The 26,193-nt window shown below is 30.9% G+C and overlaps 1 protein-coding gene across 3 annotated transcripts in view; it reads right to left on the reverse strand.

Moving 5' to 3' along the window:
* The window catches only part of LOC413200 (fibroblast growth factor receptor homolog 1), a 92,663-nt gene that overhangs the window by 19,170 nt on the left and 47,300 nt on the right, over positions 1 to 26,193 (reverse strand). For all 3 annotated transcript variants that reach the window (XM_026445317.1, XM_026445318.1, XM_006558293.3), the window contains exon 2: positions 12,298 to 12,437. In XM_026445317.1, the coding sequence (XP_026301102.1) occupies positions 12,298 to 12,382 (85 nt within the window). In that variant the 5' untranslated portion in view covers positions 12,383 to 12,437. The remainder of the gene's footprint in view (positions 1 to 12,297; positions 12,438 to 26,193) is intronic.

Raw genomic sequence — 26,193 nt, forward strand, 5'->3', positions numbered from 1 at the left:
ATTTCGAATTTTGATATTCTCTGGTATTTTATAAAAAGCTGCCACTTGGAAATAACTTTGGAAAAGCATCCACTTCGAAATAACGTCCAGGGACACGGCAAACGCTACGATACGCGTATCCAACCGCGTAAACACCACTCCAAAAATATTCGTAACTTCTCTTGCAACCGTGCTCTTTCATCTGGCTCGAACGTCAACAAGCAACGAATCGATTTCGTTCGTTGCGTCGTTCGTTCGCTTCTTCGTTTCATTATTTCATCGATCAAGGATGAAGCTCTGACGAAATAGATAATTTTATACTTTCGTCGAAGTTCGTGGCCGGGATAATAAATAAATGTTTGTTGCGTTTAATTACAAAATTATTCGTATATATTACACACATTTACGAATATTTAAAATTATCGTAATATAATACAATTTTTATTAACAATATAATAATCTATAATAATTTTTTATCATGGATAATTTTTAAGAACGATAATAATTTCCTTTCTTTTTTCTTCTTTCTCCGATGATCGAAAAATGAAAACAATTTTTCTAAAAAAAAAAGGATTCGAAAAAAGATTCTCCAAAAATCGCAACAATTTTTACAACACACCCAAATAAACAAATAATAATAATGGCTCGGGTGAGAAACGATACAGAAAATCCAAGTTCCAAGAACAATCTTCAAGAACCCTCTTCCACTGCCTGGCGGAACGAAAATGGCCGAAACCGATTTGCTTCGAAAATAGCCACCAGCCGAGGTATAACGAGATATAACTATCGTAGGGCTAGCTAGAGGACAGCACAGTGATTTATGCCCCTTTAATTGCGCGCCCCCTTTGGCACCTTCGAGGCAGAAGCTGTTCCCAGCCTTATCTCCCCAGCCTCCTCCGGCATCCTTTTTAGAAAGCCACGGTTGTGTTGAGCGCTCTCTTGAGGAGGAAGGGAGGCTCTCTCGTTTATTGGTATCGGGGAAACCGGTGGATTGAATCGAGGAGATTTATGTTACGAGGGGGGTAATTAGATTGCTTAGGATGGTAGCATAGGTTGTCGAGGGAAAAGGATTTATTGGGAGACTGGGAGAATGAAGCTCGGATTGCGTAAGGATCATTAGTGGATGGAAGGGTTGAGGTTGATTATTTGAAATGGAAATTTGCGGGTTTTTAAGTGATCTGTTATCGTTATCGGGAAATGATTATTTTAATGCCCACCAGTCTCGTCCATCTATCAATGCCTGTTCAAGGAAGAGTACTTGTGTGCAATTAAATATCAATTTCACGTAATGAAGATTTATTATATCTTCTTCGCGTTTCTTTATATTGATTTAACATTGAATCATTCTATTCTTAAGTTTTTTTAAAAGCATTCCTTTAAAATACTTGTTCATCTGAAATTTTGAAACTTTGAATAAAGAGAAGTTAATTAATCGAAACGTAATTTTTCAATAAGCTATTAGTTACCGATTATAGTTTTTTTGTTTTTCCCCTAAATTCTCGTAAATTCCTAAAATTATCACTTCAGCGTTAAAAAGCTTCTACGTTTTTAAATTTTCTAACAAATAAAAAAAAACTAATAAACTATTACAATTTATCTAATACTTTAAAATTCCATCAAAATCGTTAGAAATTATCCAATTTCAATCAAAACCTTTTTTTCTTTTATCAATTTTTATATTGATTTAATATCGAATTATCGAATCTATTCGAAAAGCATTCCTTTAAAATATTTGTTCGTCTGAAATTTTGAAACTTTGAATAAAGAGAAGTTAATTTTAATTAATTGAGACATAATTTTTCAATAAGCTATTAGTTACCGATTATAGTTTTTTTATTTTTCCCCTAGATTTTCATAAATTCCTAAAATTATCAATTTAAAAAGCTTTTACGTTTTTAAATTTTCTAACAAATAAAAAAAATTAACAAACTATTACAATTTATCTAATACGATACTTTAAAATTTCATCAAAATCGTTAGAAATTATCCAATTTCAATCAAAACCTTTTTTTCTTTAATCTATTTTTATATTAATTTAACATTGAATTATCGAATCTATTCGAAAAGCATTCCTTTAAAATACTTGTTCATCTGAAATTTTGAAACTTTGAATAAAGAGAAGTTAATTTTAATTAATTGAGACATAATTTTTCAATAAGCTATTAGTTACTGATTATAGTTTTTTTATTTTTCCCCTAGATTCTCATAAATTCCTAAAATTATCAATTTAAAAAGCTTCTACGTTTTTAAATTTTCTAACAAATTAAAAAAACGAACAAATTATTACAATTTATCTAATACGATACTTTAAAATTCCATCAAAATCGTTAGAAATTATCCAATTTCAATCAAAACCTTTTTTTCTTTAATCTATTTTTATATTAATTTAACATTGAATTATCGAATCTATTCGAAAAGCATTCCTTTAAAATACTTGTTCATCTGAAATTTTGAAACTTTGAATAAAGAGAAGTTAATTTTAATTAATTGAGACATAATTTTTCAATAAGCTATTAGTTACCGATTATAGTTTTTTTATTTTTCCCCTAGATTCTCATAAATTCCTAAAATTATCAATTTAAAAAGCTTCTACATTTTTAAATTTTCTAACAAATAAAAAAAACTAACAAACTATTACAATTTATCTAATACGATACTTTAAAATTTCATCAAAATCGTTAGAAATTATCCAATTTCAATCGAAACCTTTTTTTCTTTTATCTCTAAGCAAACAAACACGTATCATACGATACTCGAGTTACCCTCGATATCAATTTCCACCCCCTCGAAAGGGATAAATTCCTGGCGTTTATCGGCTCGTGTAACTTTCAAGTGGCCGGATTAATTCGTTTCGGCTACGTCCCAATTTTTCACCTCGAACAAAAAGTGTAAGGAGGGTTAGACGTAGAATTCGATGGTTTCGGATTACCACGATCCCACGCGGTTAGATCGTATCGCGATCGTCTTAATCCGACGAATCTGACCCAGAGGGGTCTCTTTTTCGCGCACAACTAGCCGATGTACCAACCAGATTGAATGTACGATATTAATTGTACAAAGGAGGGGAAGGGAACACGATATCCCTTCTCTTCAACTCTTTCGTGCCCCCGCGCTTTTTCCTCGCGGAACAAATAGAAATCCTCCGGTTTCTTAAGCTCGTTATGATGAAACTATGATATTTTATTTCTTTTGTTTCGACATATTGTTTAATTGAATACATATTGATTAATCTTTTATGTTTATTTCCAATGTACATTATCAATTTATTCGTTAAATGTTTCGAGTAGGAGTTTATTTCAAGGAGAATATCTTATAATTGTAAATTTTTTTGGGATGGATATTGTTTTAATGATTTCGAGATTTAACTTTTTTTTTTAATGTAATTTTTAATGTGTTAACCGAGTTTGTGAAGATATTGGTTTAAAAGATATTTTTAACTCGGATTTTATTAATCTTATTGAGTCTTATTGAATGTCTCGAAAGTTTTAAATTTTTATAAGAAGATAGAAGAATAATTATTTATATATTTTTTTTATAGTTTTATTACGAAACATTAAAGATTTCATTAAAATCTAAAACAATAATAAAGAAAATTCTCAATTTTACATTATTCAAATTTTAGTTTCTAATTTTTAAAAAAGAAAGACAATAAATTTTAAATTTTATATCGAATATTCAAACGAAATTAATTATTCAAGAAGAGAAAATTAAATATATATAACGTATCATTTTAAGAATAATTTTAAGAAACAAAAAAATTATTTATTACATAAAATTCGAATTAAATTCAATGAAATAATTGTTTCAATTTTTCATCGAATAAAATAAAATCGTTGTTATTAATAAAATTTGTAATATCTCGAAAAATTAAAAATAATTTCAACAAAATACAATATCAAACCCAATGAAACGATATCGAATATTTTTCTTCTTTCTTTTGATGAACTAATTTTCCTCGGTTTCGACATCGTGGAAGATAAGTCGATGTGAAATTTGAGAACAGAAAGGATTAATTGATGCGTCAAGCGGATTACGAGGATCGTGTTAATTCTAGACGAGGGTAAATCGATCGTAGAATCCTTTCTTCACGGAACAAGATTAACACGGTTTTAGTATACCGATGAAATAATTATCTGGACAGGTAGATTGCAATCTAATTATTGTTCATACTCGTTTAAATAATCCGTCGGGAATTTTGTATTATCGTCACGCGTGAAATAAACAATAGATAATGTTTGACGAGCTTTCTTCATTTTTATCATTTTATTTTGATCTGATATTTATTTCGTCTGGGCAGAATTTCATGGATTTACGAACTGAAATAATATTTGAATTTTATAAATATTTGATCAATGTTTAATAAAATTTTAATTTATTTTTTTACAAGATATAACTTTTCTTATAAATATTTCTACAATAATTTTTAATAATGATATGAAACGATAAATGAAAATTTGTTGTTCGAAATCATTGGATGAAACCATTGATAAGAATTTGGAATATCGAAACGTCGTTTAAAAATCGTTAAAGTAATTTGAAATTTAATGTAAAGTTAAGTAATCAAAGAGTGAGTGACCTTTTATTAGTTTGATTCATCTATTCCACATTAATATACATATCAATCTTTCAAATTTGCATTTAATATTCTCCATTCAATTTCACTCAAGTTCTTGAATATCTCCATTAAATATATCTTACCATCTCATCTATTTTCTATACTCTATTTTCAAATCCTCACAACATGGAATACTATCATTTCCATTCCAAGACTTTCATCAAGAGTACCAATCTTGTCCAACCCTACCAATTTACATATTCTCTACGAGGAGTTCTCTTGCTTGACAACCAATTACAATTAGCTCTAAAAGTCTATTTTTGAACAAAGTTTCATCCTAAGTAAGTAATTTTAAAGCGTTTCAATTTTCCTTTTCAAGGAATTATACCATACAGCCTTACTTCAATTCCAAACGTTCTCTGTTCAGACTCTTTAGTGAATACTAAATAAGACATGGCCATGATATTATAAATACAAACACGAACAGAAACAGAGTTGGTCAAGATTAAAAAGTCATTTGAGCTAATAATAAAGCTGTGCAAGAAGGTTATTCTACATTTTTGATACGTCGAGTCATCCATTATAGAAGTATTTTTAGTAAAAATAGAAGATCAAAATAATCTATTAGTAATTCTATTAGATTATAAAATAGAATTTTGATTTCTTTAGAATTCTTGAAAACGTAGAAAATTTAGATTGTGAACAAATTGATACAAGTATGTCTTAACAGTGTCATAATATGTTAAAGAATAGTAATAATTATTATTTTTAAACATTTTAAAAATTACTTTCACTAATAAATTAATAAATAACTGTACAATTGATCCATTATATTCATAAAAGTACAACATGTATCAGATATATCTCGATAGATCTCTTCATAAAAACTGTTGAACCACTCTTTTCATCCCTGACTCTCCCATCTCAAACCTGTTAACACGAACGACTAACCCAAAGAAGAATCGAGAAAGAAGATCAGTGGAGCATATAATGGAACAACAGGTGTCCCGTTATTCTTTTGTCGCGTTTTGATCGACTTGCATCTCGTCAAACAATCCCCAAAAAAGGGGGGAGGGGGGAGAGAGGCAGATAGGGCAGATAGATACAGGTTGCCAAGACAGGGTGCATCTACTTAGGAAGCCACTCCAAAGATAGGAAAAGGGAGGAGCCCCTCCTTTCCACGCGGCTATGGGCGTTCTAATTAAGATTCCAGACCATGGCCTCTCGAGGGAGATCTTGTTGTATAACGTTTGATATAAAACAAACGGCGTCCCGTATAAAACGAGACGAGGGAAAGAGCGAGCGAGAAAAAGGTGGAGGGATAAAAGAGACACGGGCTGACAGATAGAAACGTTGAACGGTTTGACGGCGGGAGATTCAACTGGGTTGAACCAGCTACACAAAACGAGAAGCTAGAAACAAAACTCCGCTCCGTGCCTGCATAATTATACCTTAAAAAGGATGATCCCTTTCGAGAGATTAAGGGACACTGGCTCAAGACCGGCTGCCTATCTTAATGACCGTACGAGCAGCCCCGCTTCGATGCCAGACAATCGTAATTAAGCTGCAACGGGCTTTACCCGAGGTCAAGTATGCTTCTTTTCGTTGTTCGTTCGCTCCTTCAACTACAGGTTGCGCATGCCTCCGTTCTCAGCTATAGATTATAATGGCACGGGGGTACGGAACGTGTGCTTAAACTATATTTGAGCGGCCATTCAAACGTGGCCGAGTGTGGGTTCACAGATGAATCTTTTATTTCTTATTATTCCTTTCATTTCGAATAATCGTTTTCTTTTTTTTTTTTTTATTTTATTTCTCTTTCGTTGCTTGAATAATTAGATATGGTAACATGTGTGGATCTTTTAATTTTACGTATAATATAATACGCGTATTTTATAAACGTTGAGTGGTCGAAATAACCGAACGCTGTTAAGATTACATTTATTTTTCATCCTTTTCTTTCGTCGAATAATTAGAGAATGTATTTATGTATATATATGGTAATATGTGTGATATTTCCTTTCAATATACGGGATATCTATATAAGTGAAACCCCCCTTTTCAGTGGCCATTGAAATATGCATGTAATTAAGATCAATTTATTCTTTTTTTTCCAATAATTAGATGCATTATGCATCATGTGATAATATGTGTATCATATGTAACATTTTTCTATTCGAATAATTATTTTTTATTGATTTTAATTTTTCACAATTTTTTCCTCGATTCGAATGTACCTATACTATATATATAGTACGAGCAAATATTTGGCAAGCAACATCCCCAATCTCGTGACGAAAAAATCCTGCGGTCCCCCCTTTCGAAATCGCGGTGCGCAGCCATCTCTTTCATTGTCCAATTGGTAATGTCAGCCGCTATTACCCTGTTGAATACATTTAATAGACAAAGGATTGGCAGAGGCTCTCATTTTCGCAGCGCGAGAACAAGAGGAGAGGTACACGGCCCCCCTTCGGGGCCCCGTGGAAACGCGGTCGGAGCCGGGTTGAGAATATTATCGTGCGTCGACGGACCGCTAATAACGGGCCGAGCCCGCGCATATGGCATTCAATGACCGGCCAATTGGACAATTGAGCTCAATCATAATAATACACATATATATGGATCGTTGCAACGCTCGCGTTTCGGCCCGTTATCAATAAATTCACTTGCCGGAAAGTAAATTCACCGGCCGCGTCCTGATTTCGCCCATTTCCATTCGTGTTACGAATGTGCCTTATTTACTATGATTGTCGTATTCTTTCCTCTCTCTTCGTCGAGAACGAATCTGATATTTTCGAGGCGAAATTTTTGAAACTTTCAAGGATCTTGGGTGCGTTTTGTCGAGAAGATGAAAAATTTTCAAACAATTTTTTTTGAATGGATTTTAGATAAAAATTTTTCTAAAAATTTTGAATAATTTTTGGACAGAGTTTCTCTTGATGGAGTGTTTTGTGGATTTTGTGATGAAAAATGAAGAGTGAGATTTTTGTTAATTTTTGGAAAAGTTTTTTTCAAAAGATTGTGGAAAAGAATTTTTGAATTATTTTTGAAAATCTTTAAAAAGGATCCTAAATTCGAAGAGATTTTAAATAAATTTTTAGATAATTTTTTGAAATGTTTTAGAAAAATCTTTGAAGAGACTTTATCAAATTTTGTAAGAGTCTTGAAAAAATTTCTCTTTCATTTGGATTTTGTTGAAGAATATTTTTTTATCAAATTTCAATACGTTTATTTTTATTTTATAACTCACTTGCAATCTATCCCAAGTTCAAATAAAAACTCTGCAACAAGATCTATCCATAAGAAACTATAATGTAGGTATGTTCAAAATTTTTTTGCCATTTATGGACCATTAAGAAAATACCTAAGGTTTCTTAAACAGGTAGGCTATAGTCCCTAGACTGTGGCAAGCATCAGGTTCTCATCGATTTACTTAATGATCGCACGTGTGCAATTGTTGGAAATTCCAACGAGGTTCCATGGTTCCAGCAAAATACCGTTTGAAGAAGGCATTTAATAGGATACGTCTAGGGATCAGGGTCGGGATCTGTTCACCAGATGTTGCGTTTTCCATCGTTCGGCCAATGAAATTCAACCAGCTTCCTGGAAATCCGGTGTTTCCATTGTTGCGTGAAAACCTTAATGGAAACCGTAATGGAGGAACGAAATGAATTCATTAACGATGGAATTTCAATCCGAGTTTTTTGATTTTTAATTTTACATTTTGTTCTCTACACATTTTTAGAGTGTGTATTCTTTTTAAAATGACAGTTCAATTTAATTATTTATTATACGTATTTATATTTTCTTTTGATTCTGATAGAGTTACATCTAAATTTTTATATTTTAATATTTAAAAAAGTAACTTATAATAAATCAATATGTCTTTCATCAGTTATGATCTTTTATTATAATAAAGTTAAATAACCCTCTTTTTTTCCATGATAAATAAAAATTCATTCTTAATAGGATAAATTGAAACCTTTCATACAAGATTCTGTGAGATTATTGGTATTTTCAAAAGATTATAGTAAATAAAAACAATTCTAATGACCTTTCAAAACTTGCATAAGCAACTCAGATTAAGAAACATTGTGATAAACATAATAAATAGCTTGAATTACATTCGTATTTAGATAGATTGAACTGTAATTAATAATTAAGAATATCAAGAAGAAGATAAGATAATTCAAGTAACACGTAGAAGATTTTTATTTTGTTATTCCATTTAAGAAAAATCTATGCAAGAATTTAGAAAACTTATGTATTTTTGATTATTTGTTATCGTTTCTGAGAAGAGATTGAAAAAAATGAAAAAAGAAAATTTAAAAAAATTGATTAGATTGAAGATTTTTATGCAACTTAGATAGAAATTTGCATTCTTCATAAATATTATAATTATATTGATAAGTAATATTTGATAAATTTTCTGAACATTCAAATGCATAATAAATGCATCGACAGTCTTAACAATTGAATTGCAATTTTTCATTAAAATTATCATTTTAAAAAAAATTCAAATTTAGAATTGATTTATATAATCACGTGATTAATAAAAATATACAACACTGTTTGAAACATGGAAAAATAAGAAACGAGAAATAAAATGATTGGAATCAAACAAATAAATTTGTGTATATTTATATTTTGAACAACAATCGATTCTGAACAGAACGAAATAATATTTTCAACGAGCTCACAGATCTTTTACGCATAATTTGCAATTGTAATCAATCAAGATATTCTGCTTTCCTGATTAAGATAAGATTATCAAAATTAATTTTATATTTTAATCAGAGCTCGCTTTAATCCAAATTCAATGAGAAATCGTGATTTGTATATATATCTACTCGACCATGAATCGATTTATAGAAATATTATTTATAGCCCATTTCCCTTGAAAATGTTTTTGGAATCTTGAAACAATCGTAATCAAAATGATTAAATCATTCGGATTATTACGCCGTAAATATAAATTTTACGCGTAAATATAAGATATGTTTTTAATTTTAAATTTATAATTCTGAAGATGAATTATATTAACTTTCTATTAAAAATTATAATTTAAAAGAAAAGACTAGCTGAAATAAGCTAAAATTTATTATGTATTTCTATTCTTTGTTATAGCGTTGTTTCATTGAAAAATATTTGCAACTTTGATTTTCGGAGCTCTTCGAAATTAATTTTTAAGGAATTTTGGAAAAATCTATAGTAATGACAAAGAAAGAGAATAATAATAGGAAATTTTACATACTATAAGATATTTTCTATCATATATCTGATAAATGGAATTTCTTACCACCATCCAAAAAAGATATTCTCTTTTATTTTTGTCTGCCTTCTATCCCCTTTGTACACGTTTTAAAAATACTCGATTCGCTCATGAATCGTCTGTTTAGCCGTCACACTAATCTGACTCTTTGAAATCATTTCGATTTTCAATCTTCTCACACAATACAGTTATTTCCAAAAATTCGAAATCAACAAGAGAAACATGAAAATTAATAAAATAATAATAAAATCGTCTCATTGATCAAAAATAATTTTTAACATGTTCAAGCATATCAAATAAATTTTTATAAAAAGTTTTATTTTTGCAAATATAAAACTTTTACTCTTTTTTGAATATTTAAACAATCTTTTTATACCAGGTCAAAAATTTATACTATGTTTATATATTTTAAACATATTTTATGTTTATTTCATGTCCACTGATCCTAGATACAAAATATAAAAATTATATAAATTCTTTAATAGAATTGAATTGATAAATAGAATTGAATAAACAAAATTCCAATTAAAGAGAGAAAGAGAAAGAGAGAGTGTTCGTCGAATTAAAAACAAAGAAAAAAAAAGAAAATTATAATCTCAAGGAATAGTTGCACGAACATTGATTCTCGAACATGGATTAAGAAATTATATAGTACGTGATTGGAAAAAGGCCAAAGTATGACACGAACGAACAAAGACTCGCTTATGGGTTTCGTTTCGACGAGTTGATTTCTCAAAATTCCACCACGTGCGAGTTCCCGTTGTCTTTCAACGATCGAGAAAAAGCTCGATGATGAAGAGACGAGCAGTCGAAGAGGAATCGTTGAAAGAAGCGCTTGCAATAATGACTGTTTTTTCTTCTCCTCTTTTATCGATTCTTTTCTTTAGAAGTGAATTTTTGAACGGAAGAAGACTTTTTTTCAATTTCGAAATATTTTTATTAAAATTTCGAATATAATGAAAACTAATGTTAAAAGATAAAGATTCGAATATTTTTAAAGCTACAAATAAACTTGAAAGTTCAAATCTAAAAATTTAGATATTTAATTTAAATTCAGGGACATTTAAAAAATACACAAATACTTTCATTAAAGAAAAATTCAAAATTTAAGACACAGTCGCCATATTTATTTTCCTAACCTTAAAATCTCGCTCTTGCACTTCATAATTTGTAAAAATATCTCAGAATGGAATCAAGAAAGCTCTTATATTTTTCCTTTTGCAAAGGAATAATAAAAAAAATAATTAATATATTGATCGATCACGATTTTGAATTTGAAAAAAATCTCAAAATTTATTAAAAGTTCTTAAAACAAAGAATACTTTTTATATATAAAAAAAAGAATAATAATAAATATTTTGGACTCTAAAAGTTGCAAAATTCCAATTTCACGAATCTAAAATTTAGCTTTTCCATCTCTCCTAACCAAAGGAACAAAATTAAAAATAAGCTTCTTCCTCTCGCGAGGCACGTTATATACATACTTTCTTACGATCAAGACTCGTCATCTTTTTCGACTTCTTCCTTCGACCTTCCACTCATTTTTCTCTCTCTTTTTTTTTTTTCCCCCTCCCCCTTCACATTTCTCATTTCATCCTCGAATTTCTTTTTCCCCTATCCCTGTGTAATCATTTTTCTTTCTCCACTCGGACGAAAATATCCCCTCCTCACGAGCTTTCCCTTACAAATTCAAAGTGTGGCCGGAGTATACAAGCATCGGAGAAATTTGTTTCCAAGCCTTTTTACACATTTTTGGACATTTTTACATATTTCATATACACGCGAGAGGCGGGGCGGAGAGAAAATAGCGGGGAAGGGAGTGGGGAACGAAAATGTTCGACCGCTAACACTTAATCGCGCCGTGTCGGTTTCCGCGTATTTTTAGCATTTTTCGCTTTCATCCGTCGTGGTGGAATCGCGATCGTCGTCGCGATTCCACCAATTTTTCACTTCATGAACTCGCTTTTAGCGCCTTTTCCTTCCTTTATGGGCCTCTCCTCGAAATAGACATTCTTCTCGAGGTCGTTGTACCATACAAAGAACGTAGTCTCCTGGTTGTATCACTTTTAGGGCAGTGTTTTCTCCATATTTATACTTTACCGTAATTCAACTTGCAAATTACATTTTTCAGACTTTTTTTTACTTACAGAATTTTTAATATCTTCATTGTATCTGGATTAAAACAAAATTATTGGCTTTGATGAAAATCAAACTATTTCAACAATTAAAAAAATTCAATTAAATTTCTTTTTTCTTCTTCTTCCTCATTGTGTATTATCGTCCTTTCGTTTCGTCGATTTTATTTGTAATTTACGATATTATTTGTGTTATATCATCTTCTTATAAATATATGCGCAGCAGAATAAGTAGAAAAATAAAGTACGAGGGTATACGCTCCCCAGATAAAATCTATTAAGTTATTAGAAAAATCCGCTCGTGCCACGTTATACTGGTTAATCCTGTACGAGCCAACACGATTATAAGTTCTCACCTAGTCGAACCAGCTGTCCTTGGGTAGTTCGATCGATCTCCAGCATCAGGAGTATCCCAACGATGAGACATTTTACAATCGCCATCCCGACTTCTTCGACAATAGGCAAGGGTATCTAGTGGCGCGGCATGGATGATTTTCTGTAACAGAAAATTTAATCTTAAAGTTCTACAAATATAATTAGATTCGATATATATTTTCAATCGAAAAAGAATTGCACAATCATATCGAAAATTAAAAGTCAATCTCTCCAACGTTTCAAATTTCTCAGGAATTTTTTTCATTGATATTTATATATCTTATCTTTCATCGATCAGTTTGAAATCTCAAAAATTGTATCATTTTAGATCGAAAAAGTTGATGATAATGTAAGAATTTTATAAAATTTCAAAACAATCAAACCTTGCTTAAATTAAATTTCTCAAATTCCACACTAATTTAAATTTCGATACAATAATATAAAAATTACTCGAAACAAGTCTTAGTTTAATTAAATATCGTATCAATTTATTAAAATTCAATTTTACTATTTTAAGAAATTAAATGTTGAACACGTTTCCCCAGAACGAAATCGAGCTATTACGCTCAACCCTAATCTGAGCCTGCGAAGAAAACAGATCCCGCGAGGGGTTCTCGAGAGTGCGAGAGAGAGTGGGTTACGGCGGTGCATCACGGTTGATCTATGGGGTCGAGTGCAAGGATGCGGCACCGGACGTGTTCTGGCGTTCGAAAATTCCCCCCGGCTCGGCCATGTGTTCCTTCTCTAGCCCCGAAAGAATCCCCGGCCAATACCCGGGGTCTATTATACTTTATGGGGCGGGAGCGCGCCTCTTGCACCCGATAGTGCAACTCCATAAAGCGTCTCGCCGTTCTCGATCGGATTTATGACGATTCGCCACACGCGCCGCTTTGGCGAAAATGAAATAGGGAAAAAGAAAAGGAAGAAACCGTGATTCCGTGATGTTACTTTATGGGCTCCCTTGTAAACCGGTCCGATGCTTACTTTTAAACACCTCTATTTATAAAGAACCAGGCTGGTCGAACCCTTTTGTCGATCGTTTTCGAAGGATTTCGCGATGCGTGTAGGCGCTATGCGTGGCTTCTTTTTTTCTCTCTCTCTCCTCCTCTTCTTCTCTCTCTTTTTTTTGTTTTGTTTTCGTGATGATGTTTAATGTAGACTATAGGATAAGCGTGTTTGTGTGTGGTGCTTGTTTTTCTCGATCCTTTCGGGTATTAGTTTGTTAGTTAGATAGGGGTAATTAATTACAGGGCATTAGGAGGTTGTAGTGTGATAGAAGAGGGTATTAAGAATTTTTAATGGGAAGATTTAATGAAGATGAATTTTTAAAATGGAATTTAATTTTAAATTATTGGGGATTAATTGATACGAATTAAAATTAAGAATTGGATTTTAATGAGATATAAATCTGAAATTGAATTTTAACAATTTTAATTGAAATTTTGAATGTTGAAAATTTGAAAATTTAAATTCGAAATTTAAGAGAGGAATTTAAATCATTGATGAAATTTTATTCAAATCAAAATGGAATTAAAATTTGAAAATTCAATTTTTAAAATGGAATTTAAATTTAAATTATTGGAGATTAAGAATTAAAATTAAGAATTGAATTTTAATGAGATATAAATCTGAAATTGAATTTTAATTGAAATTTTGAATTTTGAAAACTTGAAAATTTAAATTGATGAAATTTGATTTAATTCAAAATGGAATTAAAATTTGAAAATTCAATTTTTAAAATGGAATTTAAATTTAAATTATTGGAGATTAAGAATTAAAATTAAGAATTGGATTTTAATGAGATATAAATTTGAGACTGAATTTAACAATTTTAATTGAAATTTGGATTTTGAATTTTGAAAACTTGAAAATTTAAATTCGAAATTTAAGAGAGGAATTTAAATCATTGATGGAATTTGATTTAATTCAAAATGGAATTAAAATTTGAAAATTCAATTTTTAAAATGGAATTTAAATTTAAATTATTGGAGATTAAGAATTAAAATTAAGAATTGGATTTTAATGAGATATAAATTTGAAACTGAATTTAACAATTTTAATTGAAATTTGGATTTTCACTATTGAAAACTTGAAAATTTAAATTCGAAATTTAAGAGAGAAATTTAAATCATTGATGAAATTTGATTTAATTCAAAATGGAATTAAGATGGGAAAATTTAATAAAGATGAATTTTGAAATTCAATTTTTAAATTGGAATTTAAATTTAAATTATTGGAGATTAAATGATACGAATTAAAATTATTAAGAATTGAATTTTAATAAGGTATAAATTTGAAATTTGAATTTAACAATTTTAAAATTTGAATTTTCACTATTGAAAATATTCAAATTTAAATTCAAAATTTAAGAGAGGAATTTAAATCATTGATGGAATTTGACTTAATTCAAAATGGAATTAAAATTTAATGAAAATGAATTTTGAAATTCAATTTTTAAAATGGAATTTAAATGATACGAATTAAAATTATTAAGAATTGGAATTTTAATAAGTTATAAATTTGAAATTTGAATTTAACAATTTTAACTGAAATTTGAATTTTCACTATGGAAAATTTAAATTCGAAATTTAAGAGAGAAATTTAAATCATTGATGGAATTTGATTTAATTCAAAATGGAATTGAGAGTATTAAGAATTACGCGATATTTATTATTGCGTATTAAGAAATTACGATATTATAGGATTATTTTTTTTTCCTTTCTCTTTTTCTCTCTCATTTTCGAGAAATTAAATTAAACGCAAAACTGACTGTCCTTGATTTCTTAAAAATAATCTAAGTAAATACGATTTAATCTATTTGATTCCAATTTTATTTTATTTCAATAAAAATTATCTCTTACGAGATAAACGAGATACGATTTCTATATTTACATGTCATATGTATAATTCAATTTCACTTTCGATCATAAATCATAAATCAACAACAACCTCGATTTGACAGCATAAATAATCATTTTATACAGTTGAATATAATTCAATATTTCTTTACAAAATAAAAGAAAATGATTCTTCTATATGTAAAATTTTATTTTATTTTCAATAATAATTTATTATTATTAGTTAAAAATTAGAAAAAACTACTAGAAGTACTAATACTAAAAATAATATTGAATTTTCATTCAATTGATTATATTTTATTATTCATTTCTCAAATGTCAAAAATAGATTGAACTTTTATATATTTTACAATACACGACTGAAAAGAGAATTTCATTGGCAGAATCCTTCGCTTATTCCTTTATCTATTTTCCCCAACTCTGTTTATGTCGTGCACATAACTCCACTTCATGTTCAACAATAACTCATGCTCCATCATTATGCGCCCTTAACGACTGAAATAAATCAGTCGGAGAATATTCTAAGCTGATTGGAAATTATTCGAAAATTCAGGCGTAGCCTTCGGTCTGAAAAAATCATCGGGCTCGTTTGCAAGACTTATTACAAAGACCGGTCATCCAAGCGGTTCGTAAAGATCGCATTAACGACGCCCGGAAACGCATAAACCACCATTTCCGAGCGTTAAATTCCGAAAGCAGATTTACTCGCGTTACACGTTCGCGCATGCTCGTTAGGCGAAAAGACACATAACGTCGTTCAGTGTCTACTCGGCTGAAGCCAGCACCGCAACAAGTATTTACACTTACGCGTTGCAAATTGCGCCTTGGATGAACTATACTCGAGCGGATTATATCGTGAACGTGGACTATTCGCTGACGCGAGCCGTGTAATAAAGTTCTATGTTCCATTGTTTCGATGATGGTTTATATTGGAAATGTTTACGAGACAGGTGCACAAGGTACCTTTGCACAATTTGGAGATATAGATATATTTCATAGAGAGAAATTTTGTAAGTGGTGATTTAAGAATGGATAATTTTGAGTATATACAAAATTTACCTTTATATTTTATCGTTCTTTAATCATTTCAAATATCAAATACAGCTTTACATTTTATTATTTTCTTTAATGCTTCACATTATAAAGATATATTTACATTTTTACATTACATTTCATACATTTTCTTAAATGTTAAAATTTTGTTATAGAAATATTTTTAAAGATTTCATATAGTAAGTATAATTAGTTAGTATAATAAGTTAACATATTTGTTTTAACTTATTTAAAAATGAAAGTTGAGCATTTTAACATGATTTCATATTATAAAATGAGACAAATTAGAAAAGATAGAGATACTTTTATATAATAGATAAAATTTTACAATCTTCTAATAATCCAAACTGGATAACTCGTGTCATCTAATTCAAAACACAAATCCCCTAGAAACTTTATTTGACTCCACTCTGAACCATTTTGTGAAAGCTTAATGCCCAACAATCGACTTACTCCATTATCCCAAATAGGAAGAGGAACACGTAGGCAATCCAATTTTCCAATATTACTCCGCTCACTCGATTACTTTCGTTACACCAACGTATCTTCAATCCCACAATCTCGAGACTGAATAATGAATCTTTTCATCTTTCTTTTTCTTTCTCAATCTTTTAAACACACATATATATATATATATATATTCGATCCAAGAAAGGAGAGAGAAAAGAAAGGAGCGAAATTGATTGAAAAGAATTAACATACACGTAATTTACATACGTAAATTAACACGTGCACGCGAGACTAAATTAAAAACACAGGATTCGTGCGCCAGGCCCGAAAATTCAAATTCTGTCCCACGTGGATCCCCGAGGGGAGTCGCACAAGTTGATAATGGCGTCACGGAAACCAAATATATTTCGACCGCTTATTTATGCGGTTCACGCTTTATCGAGCGTTCAATTCTCCAAAGCTGGCCGGTAAATAAGATAATTTATTCGATCCTGTCGCGTGTATGCGTACACACTCTCGTCTCCGCTATCTGATAAGATTAAAGCCACCAGTGGCCCATCTCATTCATGAGTGCACGGTGTGACGTCGTTTTCGAATCGTGTGCATCGGGAATGACGACGTTTCGGATCATACAGTCGGGTACAAAAGTCTTTGCCCACGTTGTCTTAGAGAAGAAAATGCTTTCAAAATGCTTTTCATTGCTGCTATTTACCTGTTAATTTATAATTTCCTTTCGATTCTAATTCGTTCGAGAAAGAATTTTTTATGTACAAATTTTGTCAATGTTTTAACAATGTATAAGAAGAATTTAGAATTTAGTAACTTTTTCAACTCGATGGAAAATCTCTTTTGTGAAGATGAAGTCAAATTATTGAAAATAATAATAATAATATTGGAGAAATATATTTTCATACAGGAATAATTTTATTAAGTTGTTCAAACGAGGCCATTAAATAATTAAATAATTTTATATAAAATTGTTATTATTCAAAGACAAGAATAACATTCCACTAAAAAAAGGGTGGAATTTCTGAATGTATTCAAAAGTTTGACAAAAAGAAAACTTTCTGTTGTTTGTTCTGTTGAATCTGCATTATACAAACACTTTTGTAACTGATTGTATATAGTATTTGTATCATTTTTTTTCTGCGAGTAATTAAGGGTGACAAAGGTGACTATTGTCGCTTTTGTCGTGTCGTTTCGAGAATTTTTAAATGATTAAGTAGCGAGGGCTGTGGCCGAGAGGTTCGTTTGCGATTCGACACCCACGCGTGTTCTAAAATCGAAAATACGGTTGAAGAATGAGATAGAATTACAGCAGAGTCTAAAAAATCTGAAAATTTGAAGAATTGGAAACCGAGCGAATTCAATTCATTCTTTGAAAATTCTTCTTTTTTTAACGGAAGAAACGCATTCAACAATATTATTTACAAAAGACGATTAAAATTTCTAAAATCCCTTAAAAAAAAGCTCATCTTTAATCAAGTTACAACCTCTCTGCGTTCAATTATACGTGGAAGAAAAATCACCCTAAAGAATCCCCTAAAAAAAATTCCCTAGGAAAACTGATTTACCCTCTTGACGATCAATCGTAAACCGGATCGAATAGAAAGAAAGAATAGGAAGAACGCGTTCAATTTGTCCGCATAGCTGGGTAAAGATCGAGTTTCCCTTTCCACCGTGTGATAAATTATCGTCACCATTAATTGTTGCACAAGGGTGGTGGAATATATTTAAAACGGTGGGACCGGTGTGTCGGCTTTGATGTCGTTGCATGCGTAAATCAGCCGATTTCCTTCGACAAATCTCTCGAACGGGGAGGGAAGATAGGGAGGAGGAGGAGGAGGAGGCGAGAGGACCTGCCCATCCCCGAAATTTATGCTAAGAGAACCCCTCGGGTGGTCCTCGCTTAAGATCTGGCTGCCTGTAAATTTGAATTCCTCGAGGGATGACCGTGGCTCTGGCCCGTCCCTGTCATATTATCCTATCGTGAGCGCGATGCCTCTCAGAGGAAGTATATAAAGAACTCTTTATTGGGTTTTTCCATCGCACCCTTAAACGGGTGTCGCCTCCCTTAAGCCGAATTCGTTTCAGGGTTTCTGGAAGGGTTTTGTTTTGTGACTTTTTGAGATTTTCTTAATTCGATGGGATGGGAGAAGGAGGAGTAGGAGAATCAGGCCAATTATTTTTACTTTCTACTACTCGTGTGACAAGAAGGTATAAAATGTAGTAAAAGAAAATAAAATGCAATGTCTATTTAATTGTTTAAAAATTGTGTTCGATTATTTTCATCACAGTTGAATTAAATGATTAAAACAAATATTGAGTTAGAAGAAAAAGAATGGTTTATTATTATTCCTTTGTATAGACTTCAGCAATACTAACATTTTATTTTACCAAATCTTTTTGATTTTCTCAAAATATTTTCTGAAAAGATCATAAAGCTTTGAAAAAAAACTTTCTCTTTCTCACATTTGAATCCAATCTGGCGACCAGATTTTCGCCGATACCTCTGAAGAAGCTCACAGACCTGCAAAAATTCCGAAACTCGACCCTTTTCCCCAAAAAAACATACCAGAGATATTCTCACGACTTCTCGTACAAAAAAAAACTAAAAAAAAAAAGGTGAATAGAAATAAAAATCAGAACCAGACACACAGTTGTTCATCCCTCCACAGAGGGTTGAACAGGTGACACTATCCGAAGAAAACTCCTCCTCCCCAAAAATTCAAAGGGGAGAGAGATTCCTCTCCATCTCTGGATGACGTCTAGGGAATATTAATCGTCGCCTGTGGATTCATAATTCTTTTTTTTCCCTCTCTTTCTCGATTCACTGTGTTTTCTTAGGTCTAACTTTGGAAGAAGAAATGTATCTTTGGTACGTCGTTGGGTCGTTCGAAAGAAAACAATCCTGTAGAAGAAGAAATCGTTAGTGACGAAAAATAAATCTCCATGCTAGGGACAGATTATAGGAATCTTCGTATAGTGATTTTATTATAATCATACACATAATGTAACTTTGGAATTGGCTATTAAAATAATTAGTCAAGCTGGGCTTGATTGATTAATTATAGGATTGGTTTGCAAGAACCGTTTCTTTAATGCTCGATTGTTTGATAATGAGTTAGTTCCTGAAAAATTAATGGTAATTATAATAATTATCGATTGTCGGTAAATTGTTTAATCGGAGGTTGATTCCAAGAATCGTGTAATAAACAGGTTCATACTGAAATTATGTAGTAAATTACTGTAGTAGTAAATTAGATTTTTAAAATATTTTGATTTATAAAAATTCAAATCTTGTCTACGAAAATTTATAAAAAAAAAAAAAAAACTTTACTCTTAATAAACTTATACTCTCAAGAAATTAAACAACGCTGTGTTTAAATTAATTAATAACGCCATTCGCGAAATGAAATTATTACGCATACGAAATTAAAAAAGAAAAAAGGAAAAATACAATTTACATGATCGACACGTCTTCGTTCGGTTAATAAAAATTTACGACATCATATTCGTGTTGCGTTAAACCTTGTTTCCATTCAGAGAGCACGCGCACCAAGTCACCAAAGCAGTTTTACTTCAGGGCCGTATTTCAATTTGGCACAAACGAAAACGGTTCCTCGCCGAACACGTTTCCCGTGAGTCTGGCCGATGGCCAGAGTTCGCGCCGCTGGAGTTCGGTGTTCTCCATGGGCGGGGGCGGTGCAGAAAACAAGTAGCGAGTCGAACACGTTTTTCCACGAGTTAACCACGTGTTTATTTCTCTCTTTCGTTCTATTTTCTATCCCGTTTCCACCTCCATATTTTTTTCTTTCCTTCGTGGCTTCAGCATCCGATTTCGTGTGGAGAAATTTTGCATAATTTTAATTTTTCCTTTTTTTTATAGAATTCCTTTTCTTTCTTATTCCTCGTTTATCATATATTTCTTTGTATCTTTATATCTTTTTTAAAATATAATTGTACAATTCAGTAGAAGGTTTTTGTAATATTTCATTTTACTTTATCCTAGATTTTTGGATTCAATTCTTCTAATTATTGTTAGCAATAAGATGAGATTTTCTTTTTCCAATTTGTAACGAAATTATATCGTAAATTTAATATCACATGCTTCAATATTATACGTATATAATATAGAAAAAAAATATTTTTAAATAATTCAATACACGAATAATTAATCAAATATTTTATTAATTTCTCTTTTAAAATTATCTATTTCAATATTTCCAAAAAAAAGAGAAAAAAAAATCACATTTATTTCTCAAAAAAATTACAGTTTCCAAACAATAACAATTTAAAAATCCCCCTAAAAACACACCACAACCGCGAAAACACCAGTTTTCGAAAATTAATTCGCCCCAACTAATAAAATAGCGGGAGAAAAGGGAGGCGAGAGAAAGAGAGAGAGAGAGTGTCGGCGTCGACCTTCAAATTACTACCTTGCCGTACGGCATCAAAATCCTGACCTACGTCACGATAATTACGGGTGGTCCCCATAAGGCCCCTCTGTTCGGAACAGGTTCAAGCTATTTCATTCAATTTGTCCAGCCTCGAAATATGCCTTGTCTCGAAACCGCGCGTTCATCCCCCTCGAGCCACCTTTCGTGGTTTTCATTGGAGGGAGGAGCAGGAGGAGGAGAGAGAGAGAGAGAGAGAGAGAGCGTTTCCTTTGGCCAAGAAGAAAACGCCCACGCGGTAAATCACGGATCCCCCTCCCTCCCAATTGAAACAAATGGCGTTTCAATCGCGTGAAAGACAATTTTATGGGCGGGGACCCATAACGAAAATGCGATTTCACCTTTTTCCTTCTCCTCCGCTCCGTCGATCTTTCGAATTCACGGGCGCATCGGTTATCACGAAGTGGTCGTTTTACAAGGAAACGGCATTAGCTTCATTGTTTCGTTAATTGGAGAGCAGGTAGTAAAAAGCTTTGGCTAATTGTGGCTCGGTGGAGTGGAAAGTAATCTGTGTTTGAATCGATCTTTCGGGTTTAATGTAGGTTTAAATGCTTGAATGCGTTCGGGCCCTTAAATCGATTCTCATCTTTTTTTATTGTTTTGTAGAATACAGTGTAAGTATCAATACTGTGTAAAAATGCATTTTGGTTAATTATGATCCATTAATAATTTTTGAAGTGTCTGAAATAATTTCTTTTCTTATTAATTTCATTGAATTATATTTTTTGATATTATGATTATGTATGATTCTAAAGATTAGTAATAAATTTTTGTATCTTTACAAGATAATTTATAACGTTATTATACATATTTATTGTATCTGTGTTTATTTCAGTAATGCTACGTTTAGACAATTTTTATGGTCCTTAATGGATTAATGGAAGCTAAGTAAGAAAATCTTGGCGCCTAGTCTAGGTTATGTTTATGGGACACGTGTTGGTAAGGTGAAAATTTTTAGATTTTATGTCTTGGTAGGGACGAATTTGTTTTGGTAGTCGTTAAAAGTGTCTTGGAACGAAAAAAATCGTTTCTTTTTTACTGTTTGAAAATTATTTTTTTCTTCAGCTGAACACTTTTATGTTTAAAGAAAAACAATTTCTTCGAATATTTAATATACGAACTCTATAACTATTTAATCTCTTAAGAAATTTTTATTGATATTTCAGTTTACAATATATTTTATAGATAATTTGATTTATCTCCAAATTATCCTAGAATAATTTATCTTTAAAATTATTTTCAAGATTGTAAAACATTTGTCTTGAATATGAATTGTTTCACTCAAACAGTGTTAAAAATTCAACGCCTTTAATTATCGGTTGTTCGAGGCGTGATATTTCATCCTCATAAAGATTTAGTGTCTATCCTTTTATGTCAAAAATTGGAATCTTTTGAAGTTATAATCGTTCCACGATATTCATTCATTTTCATATTATTTAAACGAATAGGATAAATATTGATAGTTTAAAATTTCCATTTCTGATATTACTTCTCGAATAATGTTTATTCTCTTATCGAATTCTCTGGAATAAGGTTACCATTATTATATTACCATTTTCTAATCTCATGGACGGAATAAAAATTGCGCTTCTTCAATAAAAAATTTTCTTTGGTTTACAATTTTTTAAATCGATCATCATAAAATGCCATTCATATATTGTCAAAATTAGTTTCATCATTTTATTAAATTCAAAAAATTCGTTACGAGATATTTACAATAGAAATTTTTATAAATTACATTCGTCCACGTCTTTGCGTTTAATCATTTCTTTCATTGAATAATATTAAAAATTAAATTTTACAAAAGCAACCATAAATTCTCATATCAAATAACATCGATCGAACATCACAAGATTTCACAATTTATTGCATTTCCTACGACCACTTTAATATTCACCACGTGCACGTGGGCCGTGCATCATCATCGTCAATCCCAAAAAAGAGCCGCACGAATATCTCGAACAAGGTGCAAAAGTCGTAAAAAAAATAGTATCGATTCCGAAGCTGCTGTCCTTACAAGAATTTACGAACCGATTCGAAAGTGAGGGTGGAGTCGTTCTGATCGAAGTCGTTCGAGAATATCCATCGCGTGTCTGTCGGCTCCAGATCAAAAGAGGGAAAAGAGAGGAGGAGGAGGAGAAGAAAACGAGAAACTGAAGAAAATGAAAAGAAAAAAAAAGGAGGGAGGGAGGGAGTAGGAGGAGGAGAGAAAGGGGTCGGTGGAAGGTGAAGCCTGGTTTTCTGGAAGGCAACGCTCCCGTGAACCCAGCCCATAAATCCTCCACCATAAACCGTATAACTGGGTGAGCCGTAAACCGGAAGCACGTGCTCCGCCAGAGCCCCACGCAACGTCCATCGACGTCACTATTTCACGCCAACGCTCGCCACTGGCGAATCTTTTCTTTCGATTGTGCGCCCGTGCTCCGATTCTATAACACACCTTTTGTGTTTAATGCACTTCGTACCTTGCCACGATCCGCCATTGAATGCCCTTTTCAGAGCAACTTTTCACGTATACGCGTGTCTTGGCGGTGTTTCATTTTTTTCTTTCTTTTTTTTTTTTTTTTTTTTCCCTCTCTCCCTTTGGCGGAAGAACGATGGTGGTGTATATTTGAATGGAGAAATGTTTGGTACAACGAGGTATTCTGGTCTTGTTGAATATTAACTTCTCTATTCTCTATTATTGGCCAGAATTTCTTTTAGAAAGTTCATTAACCTAAGTTAATTCACAAAATTGTTAAAAATGATCAATGTTATGAATTTGTTAAGCTTGAGTGTTCTTTTCATATATCATATGTGAGTCTTGTTTCATCTTTTTTTTAATTCCTTTTTGGAGGAGAAATAATAATTGGTATATATTTTATAATAGTTTGATATTCTGGTCTTGTTGAATATTAAGTTCTCTATTCTCTATTATTGGCCAGAATCTTTTAAAAAGTTCATTAACCTAAGTTAATTCATAAAAATGATCAATGTTATGAATTTGTTAAGCTTGTTATTAAGTGTTCTTTTCATGTATATGAGTCTTTTTTTTAATTCCTTTTTGAAGAAAAAATAGTAGTTGGTATATTTGAATAGTTTGATATGAGATATTTTTGTTGAATATTAAAGTGCATTCTCTATTATTGGCCAGTATCTTTTAGAAAATTCATTAACCTATGATTAATGTTATAAATTTGATAAAAGTAAATATAGAATACAGAAAGGAGGGATGGAAAATCTTAATGATTTCCAATGTTATTGTTGATTATCTTTGAAATTTTTCAAGAATCCAAAATAATCTTTATTGACTCAACAAATTTTATTAAGTTTGCTACAATTTGAGTGTTCTTTTCATGTATGTGAGTCTTGTTTCATCTTTTTTTTAATTCCTTTTTGGAGGAGAAATAATAGTTGGTATATATTTGAATAGTTTGATATGAGATATTCTGAATATTAAATGCATTCTCTATTATTGGCCAAAAGTTATTGTTACTTTTGATTACTTTTGAAATTTTTCAAGAATCTAAAATCATCTTTATTGATTCAACAAATTTTGTTAAGCTTGAGTGTTCTTTTCATGTGTGTGAGTCTTTTTTTTAATTCCTTTTTGGAGGAGAAATAGTAATTGGTATATATTTTATAATAGTTTGATATTCTGATCTTGTTGAATATTAAGTACATTCTTTATTATTAGCCAGAATTTTTTAGAAAATTCATTAACCTATGATTAATATTATAAGTTTGATAAAAGTGAATATAGAATACAGAAAGGAGTGATAGAAAGTCTTAATGATTTCTAAAGTTATTGTTGATTATCTTTGAAATTTTTCAAGAATCCAAAATAATCTTTATTGACTCAACAAATTTTGTTAAGCTTGCTACGATTTCCTTCATGTATGTGAGTCTTGTCTCTTTTTTTTTTTAACTCCTTTTTGGAGAAGAAATAATAGTTGTATATATTTTATAATAGTTTGATATTCTGGTCTTGTTAAATATTAAATGCATTCTCTATTTATCCATTTTTCTCAATCTTTTTTTGTTTTGAATGATTGGCAATATATTCTGATATATATGTTGATGGATTTCTTTTAATAGCAGTAATGTATAAATTACATTCAACTATTTGTTTATTATAATTATATATTATATATAAATATTAGTTTAGACATATATTCCTTTCTTTCTTTTATTTTAAATGACAATTAAGTACAATTCTACTTTTGTTTCTTTTTAATCAATAATTAATATGATTTTAAATCTGGTTTTGTAATTCTTTTTTTTATTATTATTATTTCTCTTGTGCAATATAAATCTTCTTCTTAAGAATCATTGTTTAAAAATTTTAGAATGTTAAAAGAAGGTTGCAGATTTAAAATGATCTGAATCTACTATGCTCGTAAAGAACGTAATCCTTTTAGTATTGTTAGAGAAATGTTTTATACAAAACCAAACCGATTATAGCGACAAATTATACTGGAAACAGGTTGTGGCAGGTTAGCGTTATCCTAAATATCCGGAAGGCTGTCGATCTTTGCAGTAAGCCGCTTATTGCTGGGGATATCCGTTCTAACCCCATAAGATTTGTTGCAACGGGGAAACTTGCAATGGGTGGTCTGAATGTTTTTGTTTTTCCAGATAAAATAACAAATGCTCTTCTATATGTTTATACAAGTTTTAAATGTTGTTAAGAAAATATAGATACAAAAAGGAAAATATGTAAAAGAATGTAAAGATTTAAAAAACAATTGAATAGTTAAGTAGAAAATGATAGAACAAAATTAATTAAAATCTAAAGATTAAAATAAGACTAGTTAAAAATAACTCAATCAAAATAAAGTTTCTAAAAATTAAAAATAAAGTTAAAAAATTTTATAAAAATCATTATTTACATACTCATAATCTATCGATACTCATAATTTATGTCATAAATCAAGATGTGTAATTTCAATATAAATATCTCTGAAGTTCAAAAACCTCTGAAACCGGAACTTCAAAAAAAGAAAAAATCCTTACCCCTTATTTTCTCATTTTGCAATTTAAAGATCAATTACAAACTCGCTTCAATCTTCCACTATCA

Source organism: Apis mellifera, linkage group LG15, assembly GCF_003254395.2.
Source record: "Apis mellifera strain DH4 linkage group LG15, Amel_HAv3.1, whole genome shotgun sequence".
Taxonomy (NCBI): domain Eukaryota; kingdom Metazoa; phylum Arthropoda; class Insecta; order Hymenoptera; family Apidae; genus Apis; species Apis mellifera.